Source organism: Vipera berus, assembly GCF_964194415.1.
Source record: "Vipera berus genome assembly, chromosome: 5".
In the NCBI taxonomy this organism is placed as follows: Eukaryota; Metazoa; Chordata; class Lepidosauria; order Squamata; family Viperidae; genus Vipera; species Vipera berus.
The window spans coordinates 94,505,302-94,523,496 of record NC_138207.1 but is presented as its reverse complement, the minus strand read 5'-3'; the positions used below and the strand labels follow the sequence as shown (position 1 = coordinate 94,523,496).

Genomic DNA, 18,195 nt, shown 5'->3' with positions numbered 1-18,195 from the left:
GGCAAAATTCTTGGCAGATTTCTGCAGCTGGGTAATTAGGTACAGGAAGGGACATGCATAGTTTTCCATCCAGCTCTACAAAGTCCCAGTGTGAAGATTGTTTTTTGCATGTGTTTTTGAAAAAGGGAAAAAGCTCATTGATGTTAAAACTGGATTTGATGGTTAGCAATCATCATTGGAGTGTGGTGTTTCTGAACCCCAGCAGGACAAGCCCTTTTATGTGTTCTCTATTTCAAAACCCATTTGATCTTGAAAGTCAGTTTGAGCCTTAATGGGGAGGGTTGGACTTTGACCTGAAAATTCACTTTCTGCTTCCAGAGGCGACTGGTGTAAACCATTGTTTTAACAAAATCGAGAAAAGGTGGTTGTCCATATAGCTAGGTTACCGAGCATCCGAGAGGGAGCCACAAAAAGCCTCTTTTCAGTTTTCTTTCAGGTTATTTGGACTAAATTCAGGGGTAGACAACCTTGGCTCTTTGATGACTCATGGACTTCAATTCCCAGAATTCCTGAGCCAGCCATGCTGAGGGGAAAGGGAGAGGTTTCCAAGCTGAGCCATGCTGACTCAGGAATTCTGGGAGTTGAAGTCCACGAGTCATAAAAGAGCCAAGGTTGCCTACCCCTGGCCTAGGCCTAGGCCGCTTTATGACTGGTGGACTTCAACTCCCAGAATTCCTGAGCCACCATGGCTCAGCTTGGAAACCTCTCCCTTTCCCCTCAGCATGGCTGACTCAGGAATTCTGGGAGTTGAAGTCCACCAGTCATAAAGCGGCCTAGGCCTAGGCCAGGGGTAGGCAGCCAAGGTTGCCTTCCCCTAGAAAGATAATACAAAGAGCTCGAAGCTCCTGCTCTTTATTTATTTATTTTATTGGATTTATATACCGCCCCTCTCCCAAAGGACTCGGGGCGGTGTACAGGGCAGTTAAAACATGGTATACAACGTTAAAAAATAAATTAAATTAAGTTAAGTTAGCCCCAACAAGACAAATTCTAAAGTTTAAAATCCCAATCCCTCAGTCCAGGCCAGCAAGCTCAAATAACCAGGTTTTCTGGTCGCGGCGGAAAGAGCGAAGGTCGGGAGCCATCCGGAGCTCAACAGGAAGCTGATTCCAGAGGGCGGGCGCACCCACAGAGAATGCTCTCCCCCTGGGGGCCGCCAGCCGGCACTCCCTGGCCGACGGCACCCTGAGGAGGCCCTCTCTGTGGGAGCGCACAGGACGATGGGAAGTTGACGCCGGCAGAAGGTGCTCCCGTAAATAATCCGGACCCATGTCATTTAGGGCTTTATAGGTCATCACCAGCACCTTGAATCTCACTTTAAAATGGTCCTATCAAAAGGTCCAGTTTGGTTACTTGCCAGCTCCAGTTCCAGGACTTATCCAGCATGGAGTGGATAAGTCCCAATGTCCTTCATGTTTCTAGGGTCATCTACTCCAGACATGTCAAACACAAGAAAATGAATGAACCTTTATTGTCAAAGTACAACCATGTATACACTGAGATTGGCTGAGCCTCCCTTCGTGCCCCCACCCCCAACTTATAGTGACACAAACCCTCCATCTTATTACACCATGTGAGCTAATTGCACAATGCACCGGCTTCGCAAGTCAATCATGCATAAAATTTATAAAATTATTTCCCGTTCAAAAGCCTAACAGCCCATGGATAAAAGCTGTTCATCAGCCTATTGGTATGGCTGGCTATACTCCTATATCTCCTACCCGATGGTAGGAAAGTAAAGAGATACCAACCAGGGTGTGAGTCATCCCTGAGAATTTTCCTCACTCTTCCAAGGCAGTGAGCCCTGGGGATGTCATCTAGTGTTTGGATCCGGCCCACGAAGTGGTTTCATGTGGCCTGTGAAGCCATCCTGGAAACCATGAGGGAACGGCCACCACTGCCTTGGCCCCGGCCCAGGCCGGCTGGGAGCCAATGTACAATTTCGTGGTGGCCATCTATACTGAAACACATTCCGTCTTAGCTCCACAAGGCTGTCTGGAAACAGCGAGGGACCAGCCCCCGCCGCATCGGCCCCGTCCCCTGGGCACGCGCTGGGGAGGTATCACCCTTCGTGAGGAATGAAGAAATGCACCATCACCTGGAAATGGCCAGCACATGGCTCTGCCTACGGGCAGGCTAGGGGCTGGGCAGCATTGCACTTTTTTCAGATTCATGCCACCCGTCTCAGCCTCTTGGCACTGTGAGGAGAGCGCCCCGCTGCCTGCTGAAACTGGGCAGGCTGGGGGCTGTGTGGCATCGCGCTTCTCTTTGGATTTGCTCTGCCTGGCTCAGCCTCTTGGCGATGTGAGAGAGTGCCCCCATTGCCTGCTGAAGCCAGGCAGGCTGGGGGGTGGGCACCATTGCGCAGGTAACGTCGATTCTCATGCTGCTCATCGCATCCCCTACCCCAGAGCCCACCAAGCCGGATATGTGAAGTAGGTAAGGGCCATGTGCTGGCCACTTCCAGGCGATGGTGCATTTCTTCATTCCTCATGAAGGATGACACTTCCCCAGCTGCGTTTCTTGCCTATTTTTCTCCCTTCCTCATCTCAAATATTTTCCCACCACTCTGTTGGAAGGAAGGAAGGAAAGAAGGAAGGAAGGAAGGAAGGAAGGAAGGAAGGAAGGAAGGAAGGAAGGAAGGAAGGAAGGAAGGAAAGAAAGAAGGAGAGGGAGGGTCTGAGGGAAGTCCTGCCTTAGTCCTTTCCTGCTGCCCTTTCACCATCCCCTTGCCCCCTCCTGGCCTATCCTGGGTGGGTCTCTCATCCTAGTGCTAAGGAAGCTTTGGATACAAAGCCAAGTCTCCTCACATGGAGAGGGAGTGGGCCTCCCTCTGACTTTGCCATCATACCCATCATGAGCAACCTGGCTAAGGAGAGCAAGCACAGCAGCAGCAGCCTTGAGGAGGAGGTAAGTGCAGCTGGGCACCCCTTGGGGAAGTGGGGCTGGGCTTAGTGTCGCGGGTGCTTGAGGGCTGGGCTGGGCATTTGACCTCTGTGCCACCATTGAGCGCCCCCCCCCACATGGCCTGAGAGGAACAGTGAGGCTCCTCCAGTGGACCATGCCTTGGCACTTGCCCAGGTCCCATCTCCTTCTGCCAGAGACCGTCAGATCTGTCCCACTCCTGCACCCTTGATGCGAATGATGTAGAGTTGGCCATGCCCACCCAGTAGGCCACACCTACCCCAGCCACGCCCACCGAGTAGGCCATGCCCACCCTAGCCACACCCACCCAGCCCTCCAAGGGCAACCACAATGCTGATACGGCCCTCAATGAAATTGAGTTTGACACCCCTGTTCTAGTCCACTGTGAAATGATCACACCTATTTTGGGCACTTAATAAATGACCATTTAAGAAAGTAAAGAAGGGGTTATGATGGGAACACCCCCCCCCCCAAAAAAAAGGCTTATTATGCCATTTAAAGAGAGCCAGTTTGGTGTAGTCCTGATGGTGTCAGGCTACAAAACCAGGAGACCGTGAGTTGTAGTTCTACTTTAGGAACAAAGCCAGCTAGGTGTCCCTGGACCAGGCACTCTCTCTCAACCCTGAAGAAGAAGAAAACAATGGCAACCCACTTCTGAGAAACCTTGCCAAGAGGTCCAGGCAACCTCAGACAATCAAAAATGGTTAAATGAGGGGGGGGGGAACACCATTTAAAACATCCCCAAAATGGATGATGGGATGACCCATGTTCCCTCACCAGATTTTAGCAGGAGCCCCCACCCCACCCAGCAAGGGGTCAGAGTTGCGTGGGTTGGCTGAAAGAGAGAACAAACCAATCCCAGGAATTGCCGGGGGCTGGTGGTGGGGGTGTCAGGGCTTCTGAGAAGACCTGGCAGGATGGCAGGGCAACTTTCTAAGCCCAACTGCCCAGCCAAATGAGGTGTGTGTGTGTGTGCACACACACACGCTAATCCAATGATTGCACCCCAGGGAGAAGGAGCTGAAAATGAGAATTGTGCTCATGCCCAATGCAGATTATCTCCAAATGTTTCATTTTGACACAGTGCTATAATTTTAACATATAACCATAGTAACATTTACTGAGTTCTATTGAAAGAAATCAAAGATTTTTCTCCTCCCGATTTCAATGGGGAGAGATAGAGAGAACTTGGGGTGGTGTTTTGTTTTGTTTTTTTTGCTCCTACTGGTGTGGTGGAAATAATATATTTGTTCCAAGAATCGTTTGTTTGTCTTTGCTTAAACAAATGGAAATGCTTTTTTCCCCCTCTTTGTCTTTTGGTTGGACTTTGTGCAAAAGGTATGCGGGCTGGGGAGGGCAGTTAATGCCATGCAGCACTCTTATTGAACTCATGTGGCTTTTTTATTTTTCTTTTGGTTATTGCTTTTGCAGCTTTGAGTTAAAATTTAGTAAATGTAAAGAGAGTAGAAGATCGGGGGTAAAAAATATAACCTTAGTGATGAGTTGGCTTAAAAAATATCCCTTTAAAATAATCCTGAATAGTAAGTATTACAGTCATTTTAGTAATGTGATTTAATGTGAATACACTGTTTATAAAATGGTTTACAAGGCAGAGAGAGGTGGGGAGGAGAGAGAGACAGACAGACAGACCTAGGCAAAAACAAACCAACAATTCTCAAGTAATACCAAAACACTGATAGGATTCATACCTCACACAGAGTCTACCTGGAATCAGTGTATAAATAGGACATAGCATCCTCCCCTCGGTATGACTATGGGGTCCAACATCAAACTGTAGATTACATCGTGACAGTCTGTAAGCTGAGGGCATGACTGGTGGACTTCGACTCCCAGAATTCCTGAGCCAGCCATGCTGAGGGGAAAGGGAGAGGTTTCCAAGCTGAGCCATGCTGGCTCAGGAATTCTGGGAGTTGAAGTCCACCAGTCATAAAAGAGCCAAGATTGCCTATCCCTGAACATAGATCTTTTTAACATTTATATTTTAGTATGCTTTACTAATCTAGATGAAATGTTAATATATATTGCTAGTCCATGTACAATATGCCATATGCTACATAAATAAACTGACACACATATGTAAAGAGCCTTGGTGGAGCAGTGGGCTAATGCCTCCTTAAGTAACACCAGCTGCCTGCAATTAGTGCAGGTTCGCATCCCACCAGGCTCAAGGTTGACTCAGCCTTCCATCCTTCCCAGGTAGGTAAAATGAGGACCCAGATTGTTGTGGGCAATTAAGCTGACTTTGTAATAATGCCGCTTGGGGTGTGTGTGTGAAAGCCCTAATAAGCAGGCATATGCATAGAATGAAGGCTACTGCTAAGCTTGTAAACCGCCCTGAGTCTTCGGAGAAGGGCGGGATATAAATGGAATAAAAAAAATGCAGCTTCAGTACATCCTGGTATATTGGGAAAATGTGGTCTTAAATCTATAATATTATGGTCTCGTTCGGGGTATAATGCACCAGCTTGTTATGAGGGCCAGCAATGCCCTTCCCTATATAAGCAGTTTCTGCTCACAGGATGGAGAAAATCTTCATACTCACAGTTCTGATCTCTGTCTTTAAAAATGATGGATGTCTTTTTCAGATTGGCTTAGCCACACATGAAGGTTTAATTTGCATACAAGAATTCTATAGAAATTCAGACTCAACTTTCTTTGGGGTTTTGCCAGTATGGCAAGTTCAGATTAATAATTAAATTACCATTATTATTAAAGTGTAATATTATAATTTCATATCCACATTCAAGGACCCTATTATTAAGAGGTTGCTTATGCATTATTTATCTATTCTATTTATCATTAAAGAGAGCAGTTTACAGCAATCCAAAAAAATTTAAACAATTAAAATGCTCTTAGTAAGCAGCGGAACATAACTGTTCAATCAAAATTTCAAAAATGGTAAAATGGATTAGTCACCAAATGCTTAAAGTGCTTCTTCATTTTCTGTATTCAAAACTGAAACTTTTATTCCAATTTTTACTGAGGAAGCAGCTGATGGTTGGTTGGTTGGTTGGATGGGTGGATGGATTGGTTTGTCTGGAGACTCAGTAACTCTCTGCTGCCTCGTTCTTTCTCAGGTGAGGAGGAGGAAGACGTCAATGTGCTGATCCTCAGCTACCCCCAGTATTGCCGCTATCGCTCCATGAGGAAACGGATCCAGGGCAAGCCGTCCTCGGTGCAAGCAGACCAGTTCGTCTTAGCCCTGGGAGGGGTTGCAGCCATCAGTCAACGGTCCCAAATCCTCTACTGTCGCGACACATTTGATCACCCCACACTTGTCGAAAATGAGAGCGTATGTGATGAATTTGGTAAGTCCCTTCACCTTTCCTTCTGTCTCAGGTTAAAAGGGTTTTCTGCAAGCGCTCCCCATTTTGCAAGTGTGATTTAGTCACAGTGGCTGTCAAAAAGATGTCAAAAGGCGTTACTTTACTAAGAAGGCAAGGAGGTGCCCAGAACTAATAGTCTTTATAGTTTAGTATCTGCATCACCGGCAAAAGGCTCTTAGAAAAGCAGCATGTTTGTTGAAGGATGTAGATGACCCTGAAGGGCGCTTTTGGAGGCATCACGGTGTATTTTGTTCTTAGGCACAACTGCACTGGGCCTCGTTCTTCCAGGTTTGCTTATACTTTGGGGTTTGCTGCACCTCCTTTACTCTTCAACTGCATGCCAGCAGAGAGACGCTGAGGTGTTTTCTCGCTCAAGATGGCTCTGGCTTATCATCAGAACATCAGTCCTGGGTTTTTTAGAGCTCTTGAGTAATATGCTGTGGCTGATAAGCTCTAAACCGCTTGCTCTGAAGGAGACTCACGAGCTCCAGGGCCAGAAGCGTTGATGGACATTGTAAAGTGAATGGCTCAGTTGAGGAGCTCAGTTCTAGCAGAGATCACATTGTTCCTACGGGATCAGTGTTAGCCTCATCAGGTTCTACAGTTTGCAGTCCCCAAATATAGAGTTCAGATGGGCTGCCCAAAGAGATGCTTGCAGAGCACATTGGTGAAAATAAAGCACCTCTCTACACAACATTAGAGTAGTGACATCCTTTACAAGATTCGCCTGGCTGCTTGGAAGGCTATCCTAGCAGTCTCCAGGTGTGGTCAGAAACAGGAGGCCAGCAGGCACTGTGCACCATGAACAAAGCACAGGTACAGCCCTTGAAGCACCTGGATGAGCTTTGCTAAGGATGCAGCTGCTTTCGCATTTCCAAGAGAGGCCCTTCACCTCCTTTGTAAAGGTCCTTTTTGGCACACTTTGCACAACCAAGCCCTTAAAGGTCTGTCCTTGCAAGTAGAAACCCTTTTTGGAGGTTGACAAAAATGGTGGAGAGTCTTCCATCCTTTGTCTTTCAGAGTTCTGCCTCTGGACCCTGCACAGGTTTAATTGTTGGAATAGGCTGTTTTTCTGAGTTCTTTTACCTGCGCTGTGTAAATCAGTATTTATTTACCATATCACTTTACAAATTAAATGACGTTCATAAATCTTTATAATGTGAAACCATTTTTATACGTCGGTGAAGACAAGGAGAAAATATATTTCTTATTCTGCTACCCGCTGCCCTGCTACTTATTTGAAAAGAAATATGGCTTTTGCATGGCTCGGGATAAGTGATGATTTTAAAAAGAGAATGTTTTAGAAGACAGTGAGAAAATAAAGATGAACATGTTCTGAAATCCCATAATATGATCACTTCAGATTCAGAAGGAAAACCGTTCAGTCAATTATGGGAGCTATAGATCTCAGTTGCCTTCGTGCAAGGAAGTTTATCTTGGCTTTGGAGAAAGGAACAGTTCAGGGTTGAACTGGGGGGTGGGTCCTTGGTGCTCTCTGAGCTGGGTAGTTTTCTTGCAAACATTTTATGATCCAACTAGAGAACCTCATCAGTAAATGTGGGGTTTGCTGTCTGTTTATCTTGAGTTAGATGATGCCCACAGTCCAAAAGTTGTAAGGCCAGCACAAAACGTGTGATTTAATTTAAAGATAAAGTAATTTTAATTAAAATGAAATATCATTTTGATAATTGCTCCTATGCATGCAGTAACTTCCCCATACAATTCCAGTTTGGTAATGACTTTTGGGTAGATTTCAGTTGAAATGGAGGTTATTTGAGGGAACCAGATTCCAGCAGAATCCACAGAGACAAGACAAAATGCCCTATTCAGTGGTGGGATTCAGCTGGTTCGCACCAGTTCGGCAGAACCAGTAGCTAATTTTTTGTTGCCCAGGCCCAGAACGGACTTCCAGAAGCAGCATCCACACAACCAAGTAGCATACATTATTCAATATTAATAGGATCACATTCATTCCTTCTACATCTGATAATCAACATTTATAATGGTTCCACAAAGCAGACCCCTATTCTGTCTTGCAGTGATGGTCACCAACTATTACTGAGTTAACTGCTTTATACAAAAATTATACCAAGGTGGGTCTGTAGGTCTCATGGTGTTCAGTATGTTGGTAAGTTTTCAGCTTGGGTTTTGCAAGTGCAGAGTTGTATCCAGAAAACTATTTCAGCCGTGGATTTTTCCGTGCTGTGTCAGGGGCTTTGCCTATCTCTTTCAAGGGAATAAAAATGCAATATATCCAACCTCAGGATTAGAGAGGGTAGATCCATGCATGCTTTGAAAAAACTCAGAGGAAGGGCTTCAGATCACAGACAGGCACAGACACACAGCTTTTCCCTGCCGCTCATTAAAGCAGCCTGACATTTTTCACATTTCTGGTGAGTTTGAAAAGAAGTTGCAGTGGCATTAAGGAGCCAATTTATAAAGTTCAGTGTGGCTTTTTTTCTTTTTGTAAAGTTTTTATTAATTTTTTTCATACAATCCAATAGTATTTTTTTTTAATTTTTTTTTTTATTGAAAAGTTTTAAAATACAGTTTTCCTTTAAAAAACCCTCCTTCCCCCTCCCTGCTCCCCCCCCTACCTCCCCCCAACCTCCCTCCCTCCTCCCCTCCCTCCTTCCCCCCCTCCCCCCCCCCCCGACTTCCCAGAGCTAAATACAAGGTATATATCTATAAAAAGGCAATCATAAACAACCATATACTACCCACTATAAAATCTAAAATCCATTACTCTCTAGCTTATATAGGATGAGACACACCTTAACAATATTAACTATATATAAAAAACTAGAATAAAAAAGAAAAAAAAACGAAAGAAGACTTATTCGAATGCTACATAAAACTTCTTAACCCTATACTTATTCTGGATAAACTCAATCCATTTTCTCCATTCCATAATATAGCGTTCTTGCGAATGATCTTTCAAATAGGCCGAAATCTTCGCCATCTCTGCCAGGTCGGAAACCTTTAAAGTCCACTCTTCTATGGTCGGCAATTCCTCTTTCTTCCAATATTGGCCTATCAAAAGTCTTGCTGCCGTAATTAAATTCAACATCAACTTGGTGTCCACAACTGTGGCATCTGTAATTATTCCCAACAAAAAAAATTGCGGACAAAACTTTAACCTCTGTTTAAAAATCTTCTGCATATTCCACCAGACTTTTATCCAAAAAGCCTTAACCTTTTTGCAAGTCCACCATATGTGAAAATATGTTGCATCTTCATCACCGCACCTCCAACATTTAGGCTGATAGTTCGGATACATACTTGCAAGCTTTTTAGGATCTAAATGCCATCTATAAAACATTTTGTAGAAGTTCTCTCTTAGATTTTGAGCTTGAGTAAATTTTACGTTCCTCACCCAAATCTTTTCCCACATGTCCATTGTGATAACTTCCTGGATGTTTTGGGCCCATTTTATCATACAATCCTTGACAAGCTCTGTCTCTGAGTCAATCTCTATCAATGCAAGATATATCCGTTTGATATGTGCTGGTCCCTGATTTCTAACTTGCTTTATCAAATTTTCATCAGTCATTGTAAAACCATTTTTCTGATCTTCTTTCCACCTGGCCCATAACTGAGTATATTGAAACCAATTTTGAACAACCTTCTCTTCTCGCAAGAGGCTATATGACTTCAAACACCAGACATTTCTTTCCAAAGTTAGGATCTCCTTGTACGTAATCACATCATGTTTGAAGCCAGCATGTATATTTTCTATTGCGTGTTTTGGAATTGCCCACAATGGTATCTTGCAACTCAACTTATGTCTATACTTCTTCCAAACTCTCAGCAATGCCTGTCTTAAAATATGCACCCTAAACACATTGTCTACCTTCTTATCATACAACAAATATGCATGCCAGCCAAACCACAAATCATGGCCCTCAAGATTTAATAACCTCCCTTGCGTCGAATTAATCCAATCACTTATTCCTACCAATGCAGCAGCTTCATAATATAATTTAAAATTAGGCAATTTAAGACCACCTCTCTCACGAGTATCCTGCATAATCTTAAGTTTAACTCGTGGTTTTTTCCCTGCCCACACAAATTTATTGATACCACACTGCCATTCCTCCAAATTAGAATCTTTCTTAAGAATCGGTATCATTTGAAACAAAAATAAAAATTTGGGCAGGACATTCATTTTCACTGCTGCAATCCGTCCCAACAAAGACAATTGCAATTTTTGCCAACTCTCCAATTCTTTTTGAATTTTCCCCCATAGTTTTTCATAATTATTTTTATATAGCTTTGTATTAGAGGGCGACAAAATCACCCCCAAATATTTAACCCTCTTAACAATCTCAAATCCAGTTAATCCTTCTAAGAGAGCCTTCTGTGAAACTGTCATATTTCTAGCCAAAATTTTAGTTTTCTGTGTATTTACCTTAAATCCAGAAACCTTCCCATATTGTGTTATTATCTCCATCAGGTCCACAACAGAGTTCTCTGGCTGGGTCACTCTAACAACCAGATCATCTGCAAATGCTCTCAATCTATAGTCCTGATCTCCAACTTGTATCCCCTTAATTTTTTCGAAGTCCGAATCTTAACCAATAGTATCTCTAATGTTAACACAAATAACAAGGGCGATAACGGACACCCTTGCCTTGTGCCCTTCTCAATGTTACATGCTGCTGTCAAGCTATTGTTAACTATGATTCGGGCAGTTTGTTTTTGATATAATGCCCTAATCGGCTGTAAAAAATTTTCCCCAAAATCCATTTTATCTAAAACTTTCAACAAAAATTGCCAATTCAATTGATCAAAGGCCTTTTCAGCATCTAAAAAGATTAGCGCTGCAGAGATCTGGTTGTGCCTTTCCAAAAACTCTAAAACATCAACTATATGTCTCACATTATTTTTCATTTGCCTACCACTAATAAACCCCGTTTGATCCCCATGAATCACCTGTTGCAGAACCCTCATCAATCTATTAGCCAACACCTTAGCAAATATCTTATAATCTGTGTTCAAAAGCGATATCGGTCTGTAATTTTTAACTTGAGTAGCATCCTGGTCTTCCTTCGGAATCAAAGAGATAAAAGCTGCTCTCCAAGACGGTGGCACCTTTCCCCCCCTCTGAATTGTCTGAAACAGTTCCTTTAATGGCTTTATCATCTCGAATTGTAAATTTTTATAATAGGCTGCAGTCAAGCCATCCGTACCTGGCGCTTTATCCAACTTCAATTCCTTAATTGCTGTAAGAATTTCTTCTTCTGTAATCAGTTGATTAATCCCCTCTTTTTGTACTTGCGTACAATCCAATAGTATTTATTCGACAAATGTGCTGTCTGAGTTTATCATTCACTAATACAAATTTAATTCCTAATTTTTTATTCTTTTCTCCAGCCATTGATAAAATAAGTCCCAAGTTTGAAAGTATTCTGTTTCTACTTTTTCTTTCAACCTCATAGGAAGTCTGTCCATTTCTGCACATTCTAGTATTTTTAAAATTATTTCTTCCTCTGGTGGTAATTCTTCATTTTTCCAATATTGTGCGAATATAATTCTTGCCACTGTTATCACATGTAAAATCAAGTATATGCTTTGTTTATCAATCTTTTCTGGCATTATACCTAGTAGAAAAAGTTCAGGTTTAAAATTTACATGCTTTCCCAACATCTTTTCTAGCCAAGTGTGTATTTTTGTCTAATATCTCTTTTCTTTAACATACGTCCACCATACATGATAAGAAGTACCTGATTTATCTTTACATTTCCAACATCTATCTGACATATTTTTAAACATTTCTGCTAACTTTGCTGGTGGCAAGTGCCATTTATAAAACATTTTATATAGGTTTTCTTTATAAGAAGTTGACATTGTCAATTTGTAATTTCTTTCCCACAAGTTTTGCCATTTTTCTAAATCTATGTTGTATCCAAAATTCTTTGCCCATGTTATCATTGTTTCTTTAACTTGTTCATTTTCCATTTTCAACTTCAATGAAAAGTTATAGATTTTTTAAATTAGTTTCTCATCAGAGGTTAATAATGTCTGATCAAAAAAGGTCTGCTCTTTATAAAATCCATACAGTTTAACATCTTTATAATATTTAACTTGCATTTGTAAGTATGCCCACCGTGATAGATCCATACTCTGATTCAGTGTGACTTTTAAAGTTAAGGAAACTTTCTTCTAGCTTCAACTGGAAGTCTAGAATGAAATGTGTGTTTGCACTCGTAGCTCTATTTAAGGGAGATGTGAAGGATATGTTCATTTGTGAAATCAGCACAGCCTTGGTATCTAGTTAGGGTGGCATCAAGGATTTTCTCTGAACCCAAAGACCACTTTGTGGGCAGAAATCACCCTTCATCTAAACCAGGGTAGGCAACCTTGGCTCTTTTATGACTCGTGGACTTCAACTCCCAGAATTCCTGAGCCAGCAGAGCTAGCTCAGGAATTCTGGGAAGTGAAGTCCACGAGTCATAAAAGAGCCAAGGTTGCCTAGCCCTAATCTAAATTATACTTCTCCTATCCTAGATTGCAAGGGCTGAAGAGCACATGAGAGATAGGTGCCAGGTCACCCCCTCCTCTATAATTCCATCTACTATGATATAGCCAGCACATATTGTGCTATTTTACATTAATTCCATATAGATAATGGTCACATGTACAAAATCATGGCAGCTAAATACAAACCTAAGAATTGTCGTACAACAGAGAAGTCATATGCTTTAAGGGTCCTGTTGCTTTTCAGTCCTATGTGCAAAGAAAAGATCAATTTACAAGGGTGCAAGTGAAGTTTCTGCCACATTTTTTTTAAAAAAGAGCTTCTGTTACTGCTCTTTTTCAGAGTAATAATACGGTAATGATAATAATAATAATAATAAATAATAATAATAACAACAACAACATACAGCATTAAACCTCTATGCCATCTCTAGGACTTTGGGCAGTCAGACAATATTCAGTAGACTCTTTTAGAGAAGCAAAAGCATATCAAGAAGAGATGTTCACAGAGAGATTGATTTGACAGGAAGGGAATGCAAGATCAGTCAAGATCCAGATTAAAAAAATTAAATCTAATATTATTAAACTATATTATAATATTTTGATTTAAAGCATCCTGCTCTGTGATGCAAGAATGTGCCAGCCTTAAAATACTACTAGGTAAAATGTCAACTTGGACCTCTAATTCCTGAAGACTGTATTTAATTATTAACATATGGCACCACTTTATCTACTGCAGACTCTGAATAGTAGATACTGCTCAGTAATTAATGTGGGAGCCAAACTGTTGTGACCAAGAATAAAAAAACTTTATAGGACATATCAACTTAATGTATTTATTAGAAAGTTTCAATCAAAACAAATGATTTTTCCATGAAGCCTTTGTTTTTGTTTTCCTTTTCCCTTTTTTAATTAGACATTTTAACAAGATCAGCGTTCTCTCTTCTAAACTGAGGAAGAGTAGTAGGGCCTTCTTAAATATGGCAGGGAATTCTGGTTGCTTACTTTTAAAAAGCAACACCTTTAAGCCATGCGTCTTAATTCTCCACAACATTATTATCATGAATCCAAAGTAATCATCAATCTTACCTGGGCAATATTGATATTGCAATGAGTGAAAAATCAACTTCTCTTTGCGGCTCTCCTTATCTCAGCCAAAGAGATAAATATTCAGGACATGCAAATATGTCAAGTCACAATTGGAAGGAGCAGGTCTGCTGTTTGAAGCACACTCACCAACTCAGTGATTGCCACCACACACCTTGTCTTCACATACTTTCTCCCCAGTAATGTGCCATGCAGGGCCTTGTCACCATCTCTCAGTGCAAACCCACCCAGCCATCTCCTGCGGTTGTGCCTGTGGGGAAGATATGGTGCCGTGCTTTTCTTCAACCGAGAAGGTCCAGGCTACTCACACAGAATCTGGCTTAAATTTACAATGACACCTTTTCCAGTGTGTGTTCCACTTCTATAGATCTTTGTGGCCTGGTTTGCTCATTATGCAAATGATTTGCTTATGCTAATTATGAGTCATTTCCTTCAAGTACACCTTCAGCCAGCATGTAAAATAAAGCCTCTGTTGAGCTGAGCAGGATTCCTGGTGAGCACACACTTATTTTTGGAAATGCACCAAATGGGTTGCTGCCTTTTTGGATTTTAACCTGCCTGATGTTTCCAGGGATCTTCTGCCAAGTACTGTACTTCTGCCATGGAGCTGACCCAGCATGGCCTTTTGAGGTTGGCCAAGGCACCCTTGGCCTAGTCCCACAAGAATACCTGTGCTCTTCCTACAATGACTTGCTGCTGAAAAAAATGAATGAAATGAGGAAACAAATATGAATTTTCTCCTTAAAGGTGTTTTGTAAAATTGCACATCCACCGTATGTTCCATAGTGCTTAGTAAGAACCACCTCCTTCCATCTGGACAGATCCATAAGTACCTAGCAGGGAAGTCTAGAGTCACCACTGAAGCATGGATGAACTTTCAACCTATCTACCTTTCTGCCCAAATCTTCACCGTGCAACGGGTCCACAGGTTTCAGTTGTAAGGCAGAAACACACACCTAAACTCTAGGACTGCAGTGCGGCTCCCCAAAATGTCCATAGAGGTCCCTGAGCCCCTGAAGACGTTGCTAGTATCCAAAGCTCACTAAAGCCAGTGCATTTTAACCTTTATTCCTGGTCTTTACAATATGGTTTCAATGTGGATGGATTCTGAGCCTCTTTAGATATACTGTACAGTAGTTCACTGCAGTGTCTTTCCAGTCTGAAAGAGATGGATTTCAGAAACCATGGTTAGAATGCCTTAACTAAATATATCAATTCCTACTTCTTCTTCTTCTTCTTCTTCTTCTTCTTTTTAGAAAAATAAATAAGCAAATGGCACTGAGATCTGTTGATAGTGAACAGTAACCATTATGCTATTTCCATTTAGGTACTTACATGTGTGAAATAAAAGTGCTTTCCCATCATTTAGCATAAATCTGAAATGTTTGAAAATGAGAAATCTGGAAATGTTTTGAATTCCTGATCAAACCTTTCTTATTTTTTTAAATAAAAATAATGAAATAAGCTATTAATGGTCTCCAGATGTTGCATGTAATGACTGATTTTCAGTTGTAAAATAATACCTACTTAAAACAACACCAACAGCCATATAACATTCAGTTCCTAGAACAAAGTTTTTTGGGGGAAAAACAGTTTGAACAGAGGAACATATACGGCTTGCAGAATGTCTTGTGTTAAATTATTTCTTCCTGCTAAATGTTTGGTTTTAATTGCTTGCCACTTTTCATAATCTCAGAATAAAAATTAGCACATTTTGTCTTTCCTTGCATGTGCAAAATAGTTGCATTCACTAAACATAAAATCCCAAATAATAATAGTCAAAGTCTGCTTGCCTCCTGCAATGCTGCTATAATTTAATACATATTCATGTTGTCCTAACTGACACCACTAGATTGATGGTTGGACAGATTCCCCCAGTAAGGTTTCTAGTGCAAATAAAAACTTGTAATAACTTCTTTTTGTCTTTATATGTTGCTGTTTTGGTCTGACTAAGAAGCTTTGAGAATTATGCAAAATATTCCTCCCAACCATACTATGTATACCATTTGCTGTTGTCCCAGGATATTCACATATAACTGAAGTTTTAGTGGCCAAGATGATTAGGGGACTGGAGGCTAAAACATATAAGGAACAGTTGCTGGAATTGGGTGGTCTAGTTTAATGAAGAGAAGGACTAGAGGTGACATGATAGCAGTCTTCCAATATCTCAGGGGCTGCCACAAAGAAGAGGAAGTCAAGCTATTCTCCAAAGTGCCTGAAAGCAGGACAAGAAGCAAGGGATGGAAACTAATCAAGGAGAGAAGCAACCTAGAACTAAGGAGAAACTTCCTGACAGTTAGAACAATTAACCAGTGGAACAACCTGCCTCCAGAAGCGGTGAATACTCCAACACTGGAAGTTTTTAAGAAGAGACTGGACAGCCATTTGTCTGAAATGGTATAGGGTTTCCTGCCTGAGCAGGGGATTGGACTAGATGACCTACAAGGTCCCTTCCAACTTCATTATTATTATTATAAAACTTTTATTCATAAAACTTGAAACTTAGTCAACTGAACACTCAAATTGACTGGCATTAATGGTTGACACAGGTTGCTGCCAGCATCCTAGGTATCAACCAGGTATCTCCTTAATTTTTTTTTTAATCCCATTTATATCCCGCCCTTCTCCGAAGACTCAGGGCGGCTTACAATTTAAGCACAAACCAATGTGCTTAGCAATAGCCTTCATTCTATGTATATGCCTGCTTTATTAGGGCTTTCGCCCCCCCCCCAGCGGCATTTTTACAAAGTCAGCTTATTGCCCCCAACAATCTGGGTCCTCATTTTACCTACCTTGGAAGGATGGAAGGCTGAGTCAACCTTGAGCCTGGTGGGACGCGAACCTGCACTAATTGCAGGCAGCTGGTGTTACTTAAGGAGGCATTAGCCCACTGCTCCACCAAGGCTGCTGTAAGATGTTCCAAGTAGCGCAGTTTTTTGTAGCTTTGCTGGAGTTATTGCAGGGAGCTGCAGTTTCTTGATGTATTTTGTAAAGTTTTTGGACATAGTTCCCAGTGCCCCGATGACAATGGGTATCACTGTTACATGTTTCATCCATAATCATGCAGTTTCGATGGCCAGGTCACGGTATTTTGTAATTTTTTCCAGTTCTTTTTTCTTCAACTCTGGCATTTCCTGGTACAGCGATATCAATCAGCTGTACGCTTCGGTTCTCTACAACTGTGATATCTGGTGTGTTGTGTTCCAAATGGCGATCTGTCTGTATTCGGAAGTCCCACAAGATCTTCACCCTCTCATTCTCGACAACTTTTTCCACCCTATGTTCCCACAACTTTTTGGACACAGGCAATGCCCAGTGGATTAGTTTAGCAACTCGGTCATGTCTAGTTTTGTAATCAGTTTGCACGATTTTGCTGCACTCACATATTAAATGTGAAACAGTTTCAGCTTTGTTCTTGCAAAGTCGGCAATTTGGATTATCAGTAGATTTTTGTATCTTCACTTTCATGGCATTAGTTTGTAGTGCTTGTTCTTGAGCAGCCAGTATTAAGCCTTTTGTTTCTTTCTTGATGGTTCCCATCTTAAGCCATGCCCATGTTAAGTTGTTATCACATTTTCCTTCAATGTTTTTCAAATGTTGTCCATGCAATGCTTTCATTTTCCATCTATTTAATCTATCATCAAGCTGTTTTTCTTTATATTCTGCCTTTGTTTCTGTTATTTTGATAATGCTCTCTGTTTTCACATAGTCATTCAAACTTCGTTTTTCTTCTTCTACAGTTTGGTGGATTTGCAGTAGCCCTCTGCCCCCTATTCTTCTTGGCAGGTTCAACCTGTCGATGTCACTTCGTGGATGAAAGCATGGTGCATATTCAAAAGTTTACGTGTTTTCCGATCTAGGTGTTCCAATTTGGCCAATGTCCAGTTGTTGTTGTTGTTGTTGATGATGATGATGATAATGATTATTACTATTACTACTACTACTAATCAGAAGATCGGCAGTTTGGCGGGTCGAATCCCGAGTGCCGTGTAGCAGAGTGAGCACCTGTTACTCGTCCCAGCTTCTGCCAACCTAGCAGTTCGAAAACATGTAAAAATGCAAGTAGAAAAATAGGGACCACTACGGTGGGAAGGTAACAGCGTTCTGTGTGCCTTTGGCATCTAGTCATGCCGGCCACATGACCACAGAGATGTCCTCGGACAAGCGCTGTCTCTTCGACTTTGAAACGGAGATGAGCACCAGCCCCTAGAGTCGGAAAAGACTAGCACGCATGTGCGGGGGAACCTTTATCTTTTACCCTTTACCTTTACTACTACTACTACTACTACTACTACTACTATGATGATGATGATGATGATGATGATGATGATGATGA

General features: G+C 41.8%; 1 protein-coding gene across 1 annotated transcript in view; it reads left to right on the top strand.

The window, feature by feature from the left end:
- ARID5B (AT-rich interaction domain 5B) overlaps positions 1-18,195 on the top strand; it is a 147,172-nt gene that overhangs the window by 60,310 nt on the left and 68,667 nt on the right. The window contains exon 4 of the mRNA XM_081328689.1: positions 6,024-6,254. Within this exon, the coding sequence (XP_081184815.1) occupies positions 6,024-6,254 (231 nt within the window). The remainder of the gene's footprint in view (positions 1-6,023; positions 6,255-18,195) is intronic.